We start from the raw sequence: 16,577 nt of genomic DNA, 5'->3' as shown, positions 1-16,577 counted from the left end.
CTTCAACCGAATATTTTAAAATTTAGAGAGCCGGATTGGAATGTCTAAGCTATAGCAAAAGGAGTTTGGTATAACAAGGTAATGTCCTAATCACACTCAAAACCAGATAAACAATGGTTTTTAATTTGTTTACTTTTTAATTTTTTTTTTGATAAGCAATTTGTTTACTTTTTAATGATTTGACAATGCCATGTCCTGCTTCTGTCATGCAATGCATCAACTAGGTACCACTCAAGACTGAACAGCTAAATTAAACAAATCTCCTGCAAACAATGTGCATTTCTTTAAAAGCTTAGGATTCATCACCACTCCTAAATACTTTCTTCCTTTTTATACGAGTCCAGCAATATATGGACAGAAGTGTCTTCAAGGAATGAAAATAACAGGCAAATGGAAATACTTTAGTATTCACAAGACAGTATTATAAATTCACCTTGCTTATCATTGATTGGAGAAAAGTTCAGGGCCTTTACATGGATATCCGAATATGCTATTTCTAACCTTCTCTTGTGCTCTAATGGATTCATCATTACCCTTAACCTTCTAAGTTTTTCTTTACTCCCTTATATTTATAAGTATCAGTACATGTCAGAGAAAGAGCAAACTTTGATAGTTTGGTTTTGTTGTCTGTAGTCTTAATGTTCCTTCATCATTTATGTTTTGATAGAATTACAATGTATAATTATTTTCTTTTATAGTTTTCCTTTCACTCTTTCTTCTCATTGCTACTACACCTTGTTCTAAGATATCAAACCCATTTTGTATCTAATATCTCAAACCCTTGTACTTTGCCAAAGTTAATAGGCACTTGATTTTTACTAGCAGCAGCCTCTGCTTTTCTTCATATATAGTTAATCATATATCAGAAGTAAAAAGAAACATGTATGCAAATCAACTTAAGTTAAAAATAAATTCTTATAAAACACTGCCATGCATGCATTTTAATGTTTTTTAAGGGTCTAGGTAATTAGTAATTACAGTACCACATAAAGTTCTTTATACCAATTTTGATTTTTGGGGGAAAATAACTTGCTGGAAGGCTGAAAAGAGCCTTTAAACTAGATAGAGAATGAGTACAGAACCTCAGACGGTAGTGGTGATCCAGGATGCATCAAGAGAAGTTAGTTTAAAGGCAATCCTAAAGGCCCTGACAAAATTATCAGTTAAAGCTGGGGATCAGCTTATCATTGTTGCTATTCTTGATTGGCTTAGCAGTCCCAGTAGGTTTTCTTTCTTTCGAAGAAATCGTAGTAAGGATTCATTTACATTTTCTTTTTCCAGCTTTAGTGCATGTTTGGATCAGCGTTGACATAGTTGGTTTTGGATAACATTGATTCTGGTAAAATTGAGTTGAAAGTAAAGTGATTTATTTTCAGATACGTTTGTGGAAAAAGTGATTTCTATAGAGTAATGCTGTGAAAGCCACTTATGACATCTCACAATTGATTTTGTCAATCAGAAGTTTCTCTATTTAGCTTCTCCAAGAATTGAATTTGGAACTAAAATCAATTCTCTAAGTTGATTGCCAAACATGTACATAACTTCCTACAAGTGATTATGGTGAATGAGAATTGATTCTAATTTCTAAGCCTATCAAAGGTGAAATCAAACATACTTAATCTGATAAAAATAGCAGAACATAGAAAAATGCGAAACTAGATACATATAGAGAAGTTAATGTTTGAACAAGCAGTTTAATTTCTCTTACTTTTTGTTATTGGTATTATTGACTTTGCTTTTTCTTTTGGTCTATAGTGGGTTACATGATCAGCGTAGACTCTAGTTCATTCGTTGCAACAAACCAGAAAATCATTGATGAAAACCATACCAGGAGAAAAGAAGACTATCGCGTGAACCGGCGCATGCATAAGCTCACTGAGTACTGTAAAATGAATGAGGTTAGCACAATCCATATATTTAATTTTTAATGATCACAGTAAGAGGGTTTCATATTATATGCATGCATACTCTTGTATAATCCTAAAGATAAACTCGAACAGATGCAAAGAGGAATGTGAGCAATATTACTACTTTGGTGTCTTTGAATAAAATGGCTTATGAAATGATTGTTTGGAAATTATATTTCTCAGATTGAATTCCAATTGGAAGTGCTTGTAGGCCCGGCTGCACAGAAAATTCTTGAGGCTGCAAGAAAATTTCATCCAACAAGTTTGATACTTGATAGGTCGGTTTCTAACTTCGAAATTGTTTTGCCTTGGTCTTCAACATGCAAGTGAAACAAAAAAAAAAAACTACAATTTAACAACTACAATGGAATTGCATGTGTTCAGAAACCAAACACATAATACACACAGAAAAAACACATTAAGCAGAAAAAGGTGAAACTTAGAACCCGAATATTGAAAATTGTTTTAGTTTCGTTCATACTTTCATAACTAACATGCACGTAAGGGCATCCCGGTGCATTAAAGCCCCCACTATGCGCGGGATCCGGGGAAGGGTCTAACATGATATTGATGTGATTAACAATCTCAAACAATGTAATTTACCATCTTGCCTCCTTGACAGGGAAGTCTTTATAACTATTTTCTATGTTTGTCAGTTTTAACATTGTTTAATGCAATATAATTATAGAAACAAACCATACAGAAGCTGTCAATGCAGCTCATTTCAGGTCTCTGTCATGGAGAATTTGCCTCTGTTTAAAAAAATAAAAATTAGTTGCAATTAGAAACTTATGAAATCAAATTATCCATAGACTAGCTAAAATAAGATTATGTATTGCTTACACACATTGTGCTAAATATATAACCTTTTCACCTGCAGACAGATGCACAAGGATAAGAAGTATTTCATAGACCAGATCCCTTGTGGTATGTACAGGATAACAAGTGATAACTCCCTTGAAAAGTTGAAGGATCCGATACTAACAGCCATCAAACCTGAAGAAAGGCTAGAAAATATGCGCTATTCACAAATGATACCAGGAAGCGAAGAGGAAGCAACTTCTCTTCAGAGTAAGTATTTGCTTAGTTACAAAATTTGTATAAATAATTCAGTGAAGTTATAGACCGGTGATATGTTGTCCGATTTATTTTCTTACATACATAAACTGGAAAGAATAATAAGTTCCTTATAGTATCTGCATACTCGTTGAAATGAAGATAAATAAATACATTTTTAAACAGGATAAGATGAACTGCACTAACATATTTCCATTGTGGAATTCATGAAACTATTAAACATCACTAATAAAAAAAATGAACGAGTCCAGAAGGATCAATGATAACTAAGTAAGTTTCTGTATGAATTTTCTGAGCATTCAGTAATGTCAAATTATGAAAATCCATTCCTTGAGCACAAGAAATCCTGAGGATCCATCATACAGTATTTGTCAAACTGAATGCAAATATATCTTTTGGATGACAAAAAAGTAGTTAATAACATTCAAAGAGTCAATATTTGTTGACTTGAATAGCCAGTGTTTTTGTTATTCCATCCTAAATAGAGATCACATGCTACTAAGATGTCATGGGGCATAAAACTCCCTTATTCTTTGCAATCCACTTCCGGTGCTTAAACTAAAGCTCACAATTATCTTGCAAATATAAATCTTGGTGTAAGTTTATCAATGTTGGTATAAAATACTTTTAGAGGTAATATTATCATGAAATCCTTTTTCTACATTCACTCACTAAACATGCAGAAAATGTCCTCTTATGGCCAAGAAAACCTCAGTAAAATATACGCATGTTTAAGATATGTGAAACTACTTAAACACCTATGTAAACATAAGAATGGTTAAGTAGTACAACTGAGGATGACAAATGGTACATTAAAGTGTCCAGGTCTGCATCAAGTGATCAATTGACATCAAAAGGAAAACTAGTGGACTACCAGCACGGAAGCAACAATGAAATATCTCAAATGCAGGAAGTATTTATAAATCCAGTTTGTTCTTTATGCAAGAATCGGCGACCAAAAATTGGATGGAAGAAAGACTTCACTTACACAGAACTCTACACTGCTACACAGGGATTTTCTGCCAAGAACTTTCTGTCAGAAGGTGGGTTTGGATCTGTCTATAAGGGACAGCTGAATGGAATGACAATCGCTGTTAAGCAACATAAAAGTGCAAGTTCCCAAGGAGAGAAGGAATTTAAGTCTGAAGTTTATGTACTTAGCAAGGCAAGACATGAGAATGTGGTTATGCTGCTAGGTTCATGCTCAGAAGGAAATAATAGGCTTCTTGTTTATGAATATGTCTGCAATGGCTCACTTGACCAACATCTATCAGGTAAGCAAACAGGCTTTAACTCAGTGTTTTGTTTCTATTTATATGTTACTTGATAAAGCGTATAAGAAACTAACTTCTTTTAGACTGATGCAGAACACTCTCGAGCACCTCTTACTTGGGAAGATAGGATCAAGGTAGCTATAGGAGCTGCCAAAGGCTTACTATACTTGCACAAGAATAACATAATCCACAGAGATGTGAGACCAAACAATATCCTAGTAACACATGATCATCAACCAATGGTAATTTATCAACTTTTGAAATACTACAGAGATACATTGATGATAATATGTGTCTATTCGCATGTATATGATGCCAATTGAAACATGGAATACTAATTCTTATTTGCAATGATGCATCAGATACTGCTTTGTAAGACATTAGTCATTCGTCAAGACTATGAACAATGTTTATTTGTTGATAAATGATGGAGTGTTTGATAATTAAAACATAATTATCATTACTTCTTGTACTTTAGAAAATGAGATAGCAAAAGCACATAGTAGTCCTGGAATACTCTGGCTCACTGTCAATTTCAGAAAGAATTTGAACTTCATCAAAACTAACATTTTTCTTTCCTGATGAAATTATTAGTTGGGAGACTTTGGATTAGCAAGAAATCATAATCAAGACATAACACACTCAACAGAAGTTGTTGGAACTTGGGGGTATTTGGCACCGGAATATGCAGAATATGGCAAAGTGTCAACTAGAACAGATGTATATTCGTTTGGGGTGGTACTACTACAGCTTATAACTGGAATGAGGACTACAGACAAAAGACTAGGAGGAAGAAGTCTTGTGGGATGGGTAACAGTCTAAATACCATGCAATTTCAATTTGAGTATCTTAATGTCTTAGTATAACTTCAGCGCATCAAGGCATCGATATGCTTCAAATTAATTTATATTCCTAGTTTTCTGTGTTCATGTCAAGATCAGGGGTTACCAACATGCTTAAGCATTTGAGAGGCACTAGTGAATTTTTTTCTTTTTCACCATTCATTAAAGACATTACAAATGATAGTTCATTGTTGGTAATTTGTTGATTTTTCAATTGATCTTTAATTACATTAATGGCATCAACTATAACTATTCTCTTTCACTTTTGACTTTATAATTCAATTGTGGTCAAACTATAATTCATTCTGATAGGACAGAGGTTCTGACCAATTACCAGGGGTTATGTTACTGCATAGCACAAATTCTAATTGCAACATTTTGATGAATAAAAATTATTTGTATTTTTCTTAGTTTGTCTATTCAATTTTATTGCAGGCAAGGCCACTTTTAAGAGAGAGGAATTATCCAGATCTGATTGATGAAAGGATCTTTAACACTAATGATTTCCATCAGCTATTTTGGATGGTCCGAATAGCAGAGAAATGTCTAAGCAAGGACCCTAAGAAGAGACTAAATATGGCTGCGGTAAGCTTACATTATTCGACCTAACCTTTTGAAGTATAGTTCAATTATACTGTATTTTAATGGAGAGGAACTTGAGACAATGGAGAACAGTTGAAAATTAGCAACATGTCATAACCATAGCCAAGTGAACAGACATACTTCTTATTAGCTTCTTGTAAATCTATCCACTGTATTCTTCAAAGTTCAAAGGGTGCTAATACTCTTTTCTGAACACTCTTTCTAGTATCTGGGAAAATCTCATTTGGATCCCACTAAGAAGCTAGGTTCATTACTTACTAGTGGGGATTTCACACTATAATAAAGTGTGTTTGAAAGTGTATCAAAGAGTATGTTTTAAGCATTTTCCAATCGAAAACCTTCCAACAAACATTATCACTATGAGAAATGTTACCAACACACTCTTAAGAAACAATTTCCAACAACCTCGATTATGGAGCATGTTGGAGAGAATGTTCAAAAGGAATGCATTAGTAGCATTCCTCTTGTCTCTGGATTTTACAAAAAGGTGGGACAGCTAGCTTAAGCAAATAAACTTTTAAGAGAACAAGGCCTGCATTAGCTTCTCCTAACATGACATTCATCAACTTTATAAAATGCAAGACCAAATTTTGAAGTGATACTTTTTTTTTCTTTCATATCACTACAGGTTGTTAATGCTTTGACTGACATTGAGAAAGGCAACACATGTGATATCCGAGTGAGAGACTACTCACCTGCAAGGTCATATTCATCCTATAGCGAATCAGAAATTGATGAATCTGAAGATGAAATGCAAGTACTTTTCGAGTGTGAAGCTGAATTACAAAGCAACAGTTCAGAATCCACGACAAGTAATAGCATAATTCAGATGGAGCATATGCTTGTAAGACAGCCACCATCCCCTCCATTTCAGAGCATCTCTTCAAGTAGCTCAAGCTCAATGAAGATTTATGCGGAACCAACTGGTGATTGTGAAGCACTGGATGAAGAGAATACAGAAATATCAGAATGCCAAGTGGAGTTACTCAATTCTTAGATTAGATTGTACACTATACAACTGAAATAATGGTATATTTCAGTTTTGTTCATTTAGACAAATAAATTTGTCACTTCAATTATTCGGTTAAAGTGGTTACTTTGTGATAGAATATGGTTTCCCAGTTGTGATGAATTGTAGCTTCTGTTATAAAATGTACTTAATGAACTATTTGATCCTAAATTTAGTTGAGTCTAAATTTGATCCTCTCACTATCTAGAGTGTTTTTGCACAATCAATAAACTATTTGGTGAAGGAAATCATGATCAGATTTTCAGCCTATTAAGTTTCCTATTGATACACATTTTCCTCCAAAATCCCGGTCATTTGAGGACCAAAATTTTCCTGCTAATTACATTGAGTGTGTCAAAAAAATTCTACTAAAATCATGTACCCCAACAGTTAATGAAAGACCAACAGTTGATATTACAGACATGCATAGCAAATCATGGGAGTACATTTTAACATATCCATGATTTGTTACGGGCGTGAGTAATATCAACATTTGATTTTTCAATTTGATTGCAGTGTTATCTTCGCATTTCGTGTTAGATGGCGTTGTTTTGTATCATTTTTCGGGAAGACTTGTTTCTCCACTCCTTTTGAAGTCAATAAAATTTTGTTTTTGAAAAAAAATATGTAGCTTGCTGGCGCCTGCTGGCTCTCCTAAGTCTCTTTCCCTTTCCTGCAACTGGAACTCTAAATGTAGCACTGGATGTAAGGACATCTCACTCTGTTATTTTATTCTCTCAAATTGAATCAAATCCCTAACTTTTAATGTACAAGAAAGTGTGTGCACTAGTGTTTTCAAAGGCACAGTCACTAGATGTAATTAGAAGGAAAATGTTGGTCCTCAAAGGCGTGAGATTTTGGAGGAAAATGCTTATTACTAGGAAACTTAACTGACATTAAAAAGCTGAAAAATCTGATAATTGTTTTCAAGAAATCCTTTAACAGCCATTGATTTGTAAATACACACACAAGAACAAGATATGTCAGTAAATTTTGCATTACAGTTGATAGGGGCCATTATGTTATGTAGTCTATTTGTAGTGTCACATCGCTTATGTAGTCTATTTGTAAGTCCCACATCGCTTAGAATAAGGAGGAGGTTGACTTACTCCTACTATATATAAGCACCTCATTGTAAGCATTATACACACCAAAGAAATATTACTACCTAGTGTAGCCGTGGACGTAGGTACACACATTGTGTTCCGAACCACGTTAAAAACTCATGTGTGATTTTTCTTTCTCTCTTCTCTCCTTTCTATTATTGCTCCCAACAAATGGTATCAAAAGCTTTAGGTTTGTGGGATAGATCCTCAGTTTAGAGGAAGAAGTGGGAGCAATGGCGCTAGAAGAAGGGAAGGTGAAGATCGAGAGGTTCGATGGCAGAGACTTCGGGTTTTGGAAGATGCAGATGGAGGACTATCTGTACCAAAAGAAGTTGTATCAACCTTTGACAGGGAAGAAGCCAAACGACATGAAGCAGGAAGACAGGGATCTGTTAGATCGACAGGCCCTTGGTGTGATCAGATTGACGTTATCCAAAAATGTTGCCTTCAACATTGTGAATGAGAAGACTACTGCAGATCTGATGAAGGCATTATCAAATATGTACGAGAAGCCATCTGCCGCCAATAAAGTACATCTGATACGACGTCTATTCAATCTCAGAATGGGAGAAGGTAACTCTATAACTGAACACATTAATAGCTTTAATACAATTATTTCGCAGCTATCGTCAGTGAAGATTACCTTTGACGACGAATTGATGGCCTTGAGTCTGTTACAATCCTTACCGGATAGTTGGGCTGCAACTGTCACTGCAGTTAGTAACTCCGCAAGGGATAACAAGCTGAAGTTTGATGACATCAGAGACCTGATCTTAAGCGAAGATATTCGCAGGAAAGATTCAGGAGAGTCTTCAAACACTTCCGGTTCAGCATTGAATACTGAAAGTAGAGGAAGAGATAGCCAGAAGAGTCACAATCAAAGCCAGGGCCGAGGCAGATCAAAATCAAGAGGCAGAAGTCAGACAAGAGTCAGGAATGACATCACTTGCTGGAATTGTGACAAAAAAGGTCACTTCACCAATCAATGCAAAGCCCCAAGGAAGAAGAAGAATTACCAAAAGAGGCAAGATGATGATGAATCTGCTAATGCAGCAACTGAGGAAGTAGCAGACGCATTAATTTGCAGCTTGGATAGTCCTGTTGATTCATGGGTTATTGATTCAGGTGCATCTTTTCATACTATTCCTTCAAAAGAATTATTATCTAACTATATATGTGGAAAGTTTGGAAAGGTTTATCTTGCAGATGGAAAACCACTTGATATTGTGGGAAGAGGTGATATTGATATCAGATCCTCTAATGGAACTCTCTGGACATTGCATAATGTCAGACATGTCCCTGGAATAAAGAGAAATTTGATCTCTATAGGCCAGTTGGATGATGAGGGTTATCACACCACTTTTGGAGGTGGAGCTTGGAAGGTGACGAAAGGCAATCTGGTTGTAGCTCGAGGAAAGAAACGAGGCTCCCTTTATATGGTTGCAGAGGAGGACATGATAGCAGTAACTGAAGCTGTCAATAGCTCATCTATATGGCATCAAAGACTTGGACACATGAGTGAAAAAGGAATGAAGATCATGGCATCAAAGGGTAAGGTGTCAAATTTGAAGCACGTTGATCTTGTTGTTTGTGAGCATTGCATTTTGGGGAAACATAGAAAGGTTAGCTTCTCAAAAGCAGGCAGGAAATCAAAATCAGAAAAGCTCGAATTGGTGCATACAGATGTGTGGGGTCCAGCCCCAGTGAAATCTCTTGGAGGCTCACGCTATTATGTCACCTTCATAGATGACTCAACAAGAAAGGTATGGGTTTATTTTCTCAAAAATAAATCTGATGTGTTTTCTGTGTTTAAAAGGTGGAAAACAGAAGTTGAAAATCAGACAGGCTTGAAGATTAAGAGTCTGAAATCTGATAATGGCGGGGAGTATGATAGCCAGGAGTTCAAAAAGTTTTGTTCAGAAAATGGGATCAGAATGATCAAGACAATACCAGGTACACCTGAGCAAAATGGTGTCGCGGAAAGAATGAACAGGACCTTGAACGAAAGGGCTAGATGTACGCGAATCCAGTCCGGGTTGCCAAAAATGTTTTGGGCAAATGCCATTAATACATCAGCTTACCTGATAAATCGATGACCATCTGTTCCCTTGGATTATCAGTTGCCTGAAGAGGTATGGTCTGGTAAGGAGGTAAGTCTTTCACATTTGAAAGTCTTCGGTTGTGTCTCTTATGTTCTTATAGACTCTGATAGGAGAGACAAATTCGACCCCAAGGCCATAAAATGCTTCTTTATTGGCTATGGGTCTGATATGTATGGCTACATGTTTTGGGATGAACAAAACAGGAAAATCATTAGAAGCAGAAATGTTACTTTTAATGAAAGTGTGCTTTATAAAGACAGGTCTTCTGCAGAATCTGTGAGTTCAAGTAAATAGTTGGAACTTTCTGAAATAGTGGCATTGGAAGAAATTTCAGAAAGTGATGTAGCCAAAAGAAACCAGATTAATCCCGAGAACGAGGATGATGGGGTAGAAGTTGAGCTGGAACAAGAGCCAACAACAGTAATTGAAACTCCTATAACTCAAGTGAGGAGATCTACAAGAACGCCGAAAGCACCACAAAGGTATTCTCCTTCGTTGAATTATCTGTTGTTAACTGATGCTGGAGAGCCAGAATATTTTGGTGAAGCCATGCAAGGGAATGACTCTATCAAGTGGGAGCTAACAATGAAAGACGAGATGACGTCCCTTCAGAAGAATGGAACATGGTCTCTGACCAAGTTACCATAAGGAAAGAAAGCTCTACATAACAGATGGGTCTATAGACTGAAGGAAGAATCTGATGGCAGCAGAAGGTACAAGGCAAGACTTGTAGTGAAAGGGTTTCAGCAGAAGCAAGGAATTGACTTCACAGAGATTTTTTCTCCAGTTGTCAAAATGACCACTATAAGAGTTATCCTGAGTATTGTAGCTGCAGAGAATCTTCACTTGGAGCAGTTAGATGTTAAAACTGCATTCCTACATGGTGATTTGGAAGAAGAGATTTATATGACACAACCTGAAGGTTTTGAAGTTCCAGGCACGAAGAATCTTGTATGCAAGCTTCACAAAAGCTTGTACGGTCTGAAACAGGCACCGAGACAGTGGTACAAGAAGTTTAATGAGTTTATGAGCAACTCAGGTTTTAATAGATGTGACATGGATCATTGTTGCTATGTTAAGAAATTTGCCGACAGTTATATTATTCTTGCTTTGTATGTTGATGACATGTTGATAGCAGGATCAAATATGACTGAAATTAACAGGTTGAAGCAACAGATGTCAGAAAACTTTGAGATGAAGGATCTTGGTCCAGCCAAACAAATCCTTGGTATGAGGATTTCCAGAAATAGATCAGAAGGTGTTCTGAAGTTGTCCCAAGAGAAATATGTTGAAAAATTACTGGATAGATTCAACGTTGGAGATGCCAATACCAGAAGCACCCCTTTGGGAAATCACTTAAAGTTTTCAAAGAAGCAGTCCCCACAAACAGGTGAAGAAGAAAGTTACATGTCAACAGTTCCTTATGCATCTGCAGTAGGGAGCTTGATGTATGCTATGGTTTGTACAAGACCTGATATAGCACATGCAGTGGGAGTTGTCAGCAGATTCATGTCAAATCCTAGGAAGGAGCATTGGGAAGGTGTAAAGTGGATACTGAGATATCTGAAGGGTTCTTCAAGAATGTGTCTATGCTTTAGAAGAAATGATCTCATTTTACAGGGTTTTCTGATGCAGATCTAGGAGGAGACTCAGATGGTGGAAAAAGCACCACATGTTATATTTTCACCTTTGGAGGAACTGCTGTGAGCTGGAAGTCTAAACTTCAAAATAGAGTTGCTCTCTCAACCACTGAATCAGAATATGTTGTCATTTCAGAAGCAGCCAAGGAGATGATATGGCTGAAGAATTTTCTCAAAGAATTGGGAAAAGAACAAGATGTTCCTCCATTGTTTAGTGACAGTCAAAGTGCTATTTTCCTTGCAAAAAATCCTGTCTTTCACTCCAGATGAAAGCACATACAGATGAAGTATCACTTCATCAGAGAACTTATCAATGATGAAGAATTATCTCTGTTGAAGATCTTAGGATCAGAGAATCCAGCTGATATGTTGACCAAGACTGTTACAGCTGATAAGTTGAGGCTTTGCATTGCCTCAGCTGGCCTTCGAGGATAATTGAAGACGAAGGCGCTACACTAGGTGGAGAGCAGATTAGCTTATTGCTTACAAGAAGTTACTACAATTAGACTCCAAGTGAGAGAATTGTTATGTTATGTAGTCTATTTGTAGTCCCACATCGCTTATGTAGTCTATTTGTAAGTCCCACATCGCTTAGAATAAGGAGGAGGTTGACTTACTCCTACTATATATAAGCACCTCATTGTAAGCATTATACACACCAAAGAAATATTACTACCTAGTGTAGTCGTGGACGTAGGTACACACATTGTGTTCCGAAACACGTTAAAAACTCCTGTGTGATTTTTCTTTCTCTCTTCTCTCCTTTCTATTACTGCTCCCAACACATTATGGAATAACTATGAGACCAACCCTCTCATATGGATAAACTATAAAACAAAGCATGAACAACCCAACTCTAACCACAAAAAACCAAGAGGTCAAGGAAACATCTTAATCCAAATGAAGTTATCAATCACAGTCTTTAACAATACGTTATTTTTTTAACCCTTTAAAAAATAATGAAACATCTTAATCCAAATAGATACCAACAAGACTTCCCCTTGCTTAGGAGTTGCCTATGCTTCAACCTCGTTGCTTTGAAAATTTTTATTCCCTGCTCAAGAGGTCATAAGATTTTCATTTTGAATTTTAGCAAACTTCTAAATTTGTGAGACCAATTTTGTCCCCATCTCATTCCAACCTACATTTTCTTCCTACCTTTCATTAGTATTCCAACACTCACTATATCTTTAATTTATCTATATTCTATTCTTATCTCTATCTATATTTGGGGCATATACCAATTTTTTTCCACATTCTTTCTTCATGAGTGTAGTTAACCATTGTGTGCATAATTATTCCATTCATTCCATAAAAATTGTTTTTACACAAATTGATACTTGTGTTTTGGCTAAAATACTCTTATTTATTCTTTTTTAGTAACAATACATAATAAACACTCAATTGGATAGAGAAGAATGTAGAGGATAGAGAAAAATTGCGGTTGATCAAGATAAAGGTGATAAGTGAGACAAAATTCAATTAATGAAGGTATAAATGGGAAAAAGTGAGAAAAAGTTTATTGACTTTCTAAAACAACAAACATTTTCGGAAAAATGAAGTGATGCTTTTTGTAATTGTAATTGAGGGAGTATTTAATATTGGTTGGGAAAGAAACCAGATACTGAATTCCATAAGATATCAAAACCTTTTTTTTTTTGAAAAAAGCCAAAAATATATCTTTTTGATTGTATCTTCAATTGGTCATTAACAAAGCAGCCCTTGGAATCCCAGTGCGCCAAAATTGTTTCCCAAAAAGCCAATATTTTGGGCTATAATACCTAGGCTGACAGAACCCTGCAAATGGAGAACAAACATTATATAGCAGTAGAGCATTGTACACTCTCTTTCCCTTTGCTCAAAATTCAGGTCAAACAATAATGTCTCAACAAGAGGTAGTTTGCTCTGTGTGCAATAACAGGAGACCAAAACTAGAATGGAAGAGAGACTTCACATATGCTGAGCTGCATGCAGCCACACAAGGTTTTTCCCTGAAGAACTTTCTGTCAGAAGGTGGGTATGGTTCTGTCTACAAAGGGGTGCTGCATGGACATAAGATTGCTGTTAAGAAACATGTCCATGCAAGCTACAAAGCAGAGAGGGAATTCAAGTCTGAAGTTGATGCACTCAGCAAAGCAAGACATGAGAATGTGGTCATGCTGCTGGGATCATGCTCAGAAGGAAGCCACAGGCTTCTTGTTTATGAATATGTCTGCAATGGTTCACTGGACCCACATTTATCTCGTATAACACAAATACTGTAAAACTAAACTTTGATAGTAAATACTACTTAAAACATGAATCAGGATCCTTTTATGTGGAAACTCTCTCATGTTCCCTCATATTGAAATTTTGTGTCTATCTCTCGTCATATGCACTAATGGGACCATTTGAATATTTATGAAAAGAGAGATAGACACAATGTTTCGCTTGATATTGTCATGTGACATAGGAGGATCTTAATCCGTGAAAACAGGAATTCTTGCATCTCCTGATGCTACATTGAAGAGATACTAACTTTGATCACTACCATAATGCAGAACATTCTCGTAAACCTCTTTGCTGGCAAGACAGGATGAAGATAGCTAATGGAGCTGCCAAAGGATTGCTATACCTGCACGAGAACAACATCATACACAGGGATATTACAACAAACAACATTCTTCTCACACATGATTATGAAGTATTGGTAATGTTATAATCATTATTTGTAAATAATTATCTTTCTTTTGTCTTTTGTATTGATTGATAGCTTCTATGTGTTTCTAGTTTTCATCATTATACAACCTTAGGACTATAATTAAGTATACCCCTTACACTATTAGCTCAGCAACTAATGTTCTTACATTCCTTCCCCAAAATTTCAACAGGAAATAATGTGAATATAATAATCTGTATATTAGAATTTAAATTTAAAAACATATTACTATATTGTAACATTAGACTTATATACTATATATTAATTACTACAAGCACAACATATTATTTATGGTCATTTTGGCATTTAAAAGTACTTATAATTCATTGTAACTTGCTTCTACAATCACAGGATCTTTACCTCATCAAGTTCAATAAATAAATCTGTTTATGTTTTTATCAGCTGGGTGATTTTGGTTTGGCTAAAATTGTAACTGAAGATCACTCAAGCTCCATAGACTGTGTTGGGAATCAGGCATATTGGGCACCAGAATATGCAGAATTTGGTAAAGTTTCAATTAAGACAGATGTGTATTCTTTTGGGATGGTTCTACTACAGCTGATAACTGGGATGAGGACCACAGACAGACGGCTTGGAGAAAAAGGTCTAGTGGGATGGGTAAGAATCTGAATACACAAAACTTGGTGCATAAAAACTTTGTGTTGCTTCTTTCTTCTTTTTGCATTTGTGATTGCAATTTCTCTTATTACCTTGTTCACTTTAACCAGCATTTTTCATTCTAAAGTTGGAAATAGGATTGAGTTTAATAACTATGCACTGAGAGAGTAAAATTGTTTTACAAAGATGTCAAGAATCTTATTGGATTTAATTTATAATAAATGATAGTGTAAAGATGAAAAGCTAAGACACTTTACATTGTCCGTGCATATAGATTAAATCCAATAAGATTATCAGAACACCTAATTTAAAAAAATTAATACTGCAAAAAAAAAATTACCTGGCTGATGTGGGAGCTAGAATTTCCACTTTTTGGTTCCTTATTTTATTCCAGCTTCAAAGTTGTTTTAGCTTGTCATCATCTTTGTGCAGGCCAGATCACAACTAAGAGATGGGGAATGTCAAAGATTTATAGATAGAAGGATGATGAACTCACATGATTGCCATCAAGTCTTTTGGATGTGTCGTCTAGCTGGAAATTGTCTCAAGAAAGATCCTAATAAGCGATTGGATATGACAAAAGTAAGCCAATTTGAATAAATTCCTCAATAAGCAATCATAGTAGAAGAAAAACTTAATTAGCAACATATAAAAACCATTTAGAGTCACATTGTTTATCCTATTACTCATTTTACTTAAGCCAATAAAATTAGAACAATTAGTCAGCAACATATAGCAGAATTTCAGTTTCTTCTTAACTTATTAATGAAACTATATTTTTCATATAATAAAGACCAAATATCTTCTACTCTAATTTGCTCTTATATATCACATCTAGGTGGTCAAAGCCTTAAGTCATATAGTCGAAGGTTGCAGTTGCTGCATCATGGGGAAAGAGCATACCGTTGCCATGTTAGGCTATTCTAAGTTGAAAGATGATTTACAGGACTATTCAGAATCAGAAACTGAAAGTCAGATTATTGTTAGATCCAACAGTGTAAAATAGAAAGAGAAAGCAATACAAAATGGACTGTGGCTTGCAAAAGCAATAGCTTGACTTGGCTATCAATTGTAAATTCCATACATTGAGCTTTGTGAAAACATAAAGAGTTTTATTAACAAGTTCAAATAGAAAGACCCTTGAAAACAAAGCTTCTAAATTATCAGACTCTGATGCTACAATAATGCATGTCTGAAAACCCTTTAAATCCAAACTTAAAATCAATTGTGTGGAGAAGTTTATGCTATGTGCCAGAATCGATTCTGATAAAATAGAAGCTAATCCAAATATGCTAACAGTGTCCTGCAAAGAGAATATTGGATGAATATACTCAGACTGTCCTTGTGCCTTGAAGATAGCACGCAGGGCACAATTAGCACAAAAGGATATTTTAAATTGGAACAAAAAAGCTGAAAGGTTTTTACTGTTCTTTCAAATTCTTTAGCATTGGTAGGATATATCACTAGTTTATTGAGTTTATGCTCCTGCAGAATAAACAATAGAAAAAGGTTTAGGCAAAAGCACTTCAGCGCATAGCTTGATAGATATTGATAGACATAGCTTTAGGTATTAGGAAAACTATTCAGCATTTGCACAACAAATAATAAAACCATATCAGCCTTTGCACCATCTTAAATTGAATGTTGTTCATGTTTTAGGCTGAACAATAAACAGATGAGGTTTATGCACAGATTACTTTA

The 16,577-nt window shown here is 35.5% G+C and overlaps 2 protein-coding genes across 3 annotated transcripts; both read left to right on the top strand.

Annotated features, from left to right (window-relative positions):
• The first annotated feature begins 448 nt into the window (after positions 1-448).
• LOC130742350 (probable serine/threonine-protein kinase PBL23) lies at positions 449-6,835 on the top strand. 2 transcript variants are annotated; one of them, XM_057594456.1, is made up of 9 exons: positions 449-1,220; positions 1,756-1,898; positions 2,091-2,185; positions 2,788-2,978; positions 3,803-4,258; positions 4,352-4,500; positions 4,853-5,068; positions 5,536-5,685; positions 6,332-6,835. In XM_057594456.1, the coding sequence occupies exons 1-9, from the start codon at positions 1,070-1,072 to the stop codon at positions 6,698-6,700; spliced, it is 1,920 nt and encodes a 639-aa protein (XP_057450439.1). In that variant the 5' UTR covers positions 449-1,069; the 3' UTR covers positions 6,701-6,835. The 2 variants fall into 2 exon arrangements, with proteins under 2 accessions (XP_057450439.1, XP_057450438.1); XM_057594455.1 differs by having other exon boundaries at positions 449-1,250.
• A 6,493-nt stretch (positions 6,836-13,328) lies between these two features.
• On the top strand, positions 13,329-15,961 carry LOC130748898 (proline-rich receptor-like protein kinase PERK8). Its single transcript, XM_057602149.1, has 5 exons — positions 13,329-13,804; positions 14,101-14,249; positions 14,661-14,876; positions 15,309-15,458; positions 15,715-15,961. Exons 1-5 carry the CDS (start codon positions 13,441-13,443, stop codon positions 15,880-15,882), a joined length of 1,047 nt encoding a protein of 348 aa, XP_057458132.1. The 5' UTR covers positions 13,329-13,440; the 3' UTR covers positions 15,883-15,961.
• The last annotated feature ends 616 nt before the right edge of the window (positions 15,962-16,577 follow it).

This window comes from Lotus japonicus, chromosome 3 (genome assembly GCF_012489685.1).
Source record: "Lotus japonicus ecotype B-129 chromosome 3, LjGifu_v1.2".
Lineage (NCBI taxonomy): Eukaryota > Viridiplantae > Streptophyta > Magnoliopsida > Fabales > Fabaceae > Lotus > Lotus japonicus.
The sequence above is the reverse complement of the archived record's forward strand: the minus strand, read 5'-3'. Positions and strand labels throughout refer to the sequence as shown.

Coding starts and splice junctions, on each gene's coding strand:
- LOC130742350 (XM_057594455.1), top strand. CDS start 1,070: ATGAGTACAGAACCTCAGACGGTAGTGGTGATCCAGGATGCATCAAGA. Junction 1,899..2,090: donor AGTACTGTAAAATGAATGAG/GTTAGCACAATC, acceptor TATATTTCTCAG/ATTGAATTCCAATTGGAAGT. Junction 4,259..4,351: donor ACTTGACCAACATCTATCAG/GTAAGCAAACAG, acceptor AGACTGATGCAG/AACACTCTCGAGCACCTCTT.
- LOC130748898 (XM_057602149.1), top strand. CDS start 13,441: ATGTCTCAACAAGAGGTAGTTTGCTCTGTGTGCAATAACAGGAGACCA. Junction 13,805..14,100: donor ACTGGACCCACATTTATCTC/GTATAACACAAA, acceptor ACCATAATGCAG/AACATTCTCGTAAACCTCTT. Junction 14,877..15,308: donor AAAAAGGTCTAGTGGGATGG/GTAAGAATCTGA, acceptor ATCTTTGTGCAG/GCCAGATCACAACTAAGAGA.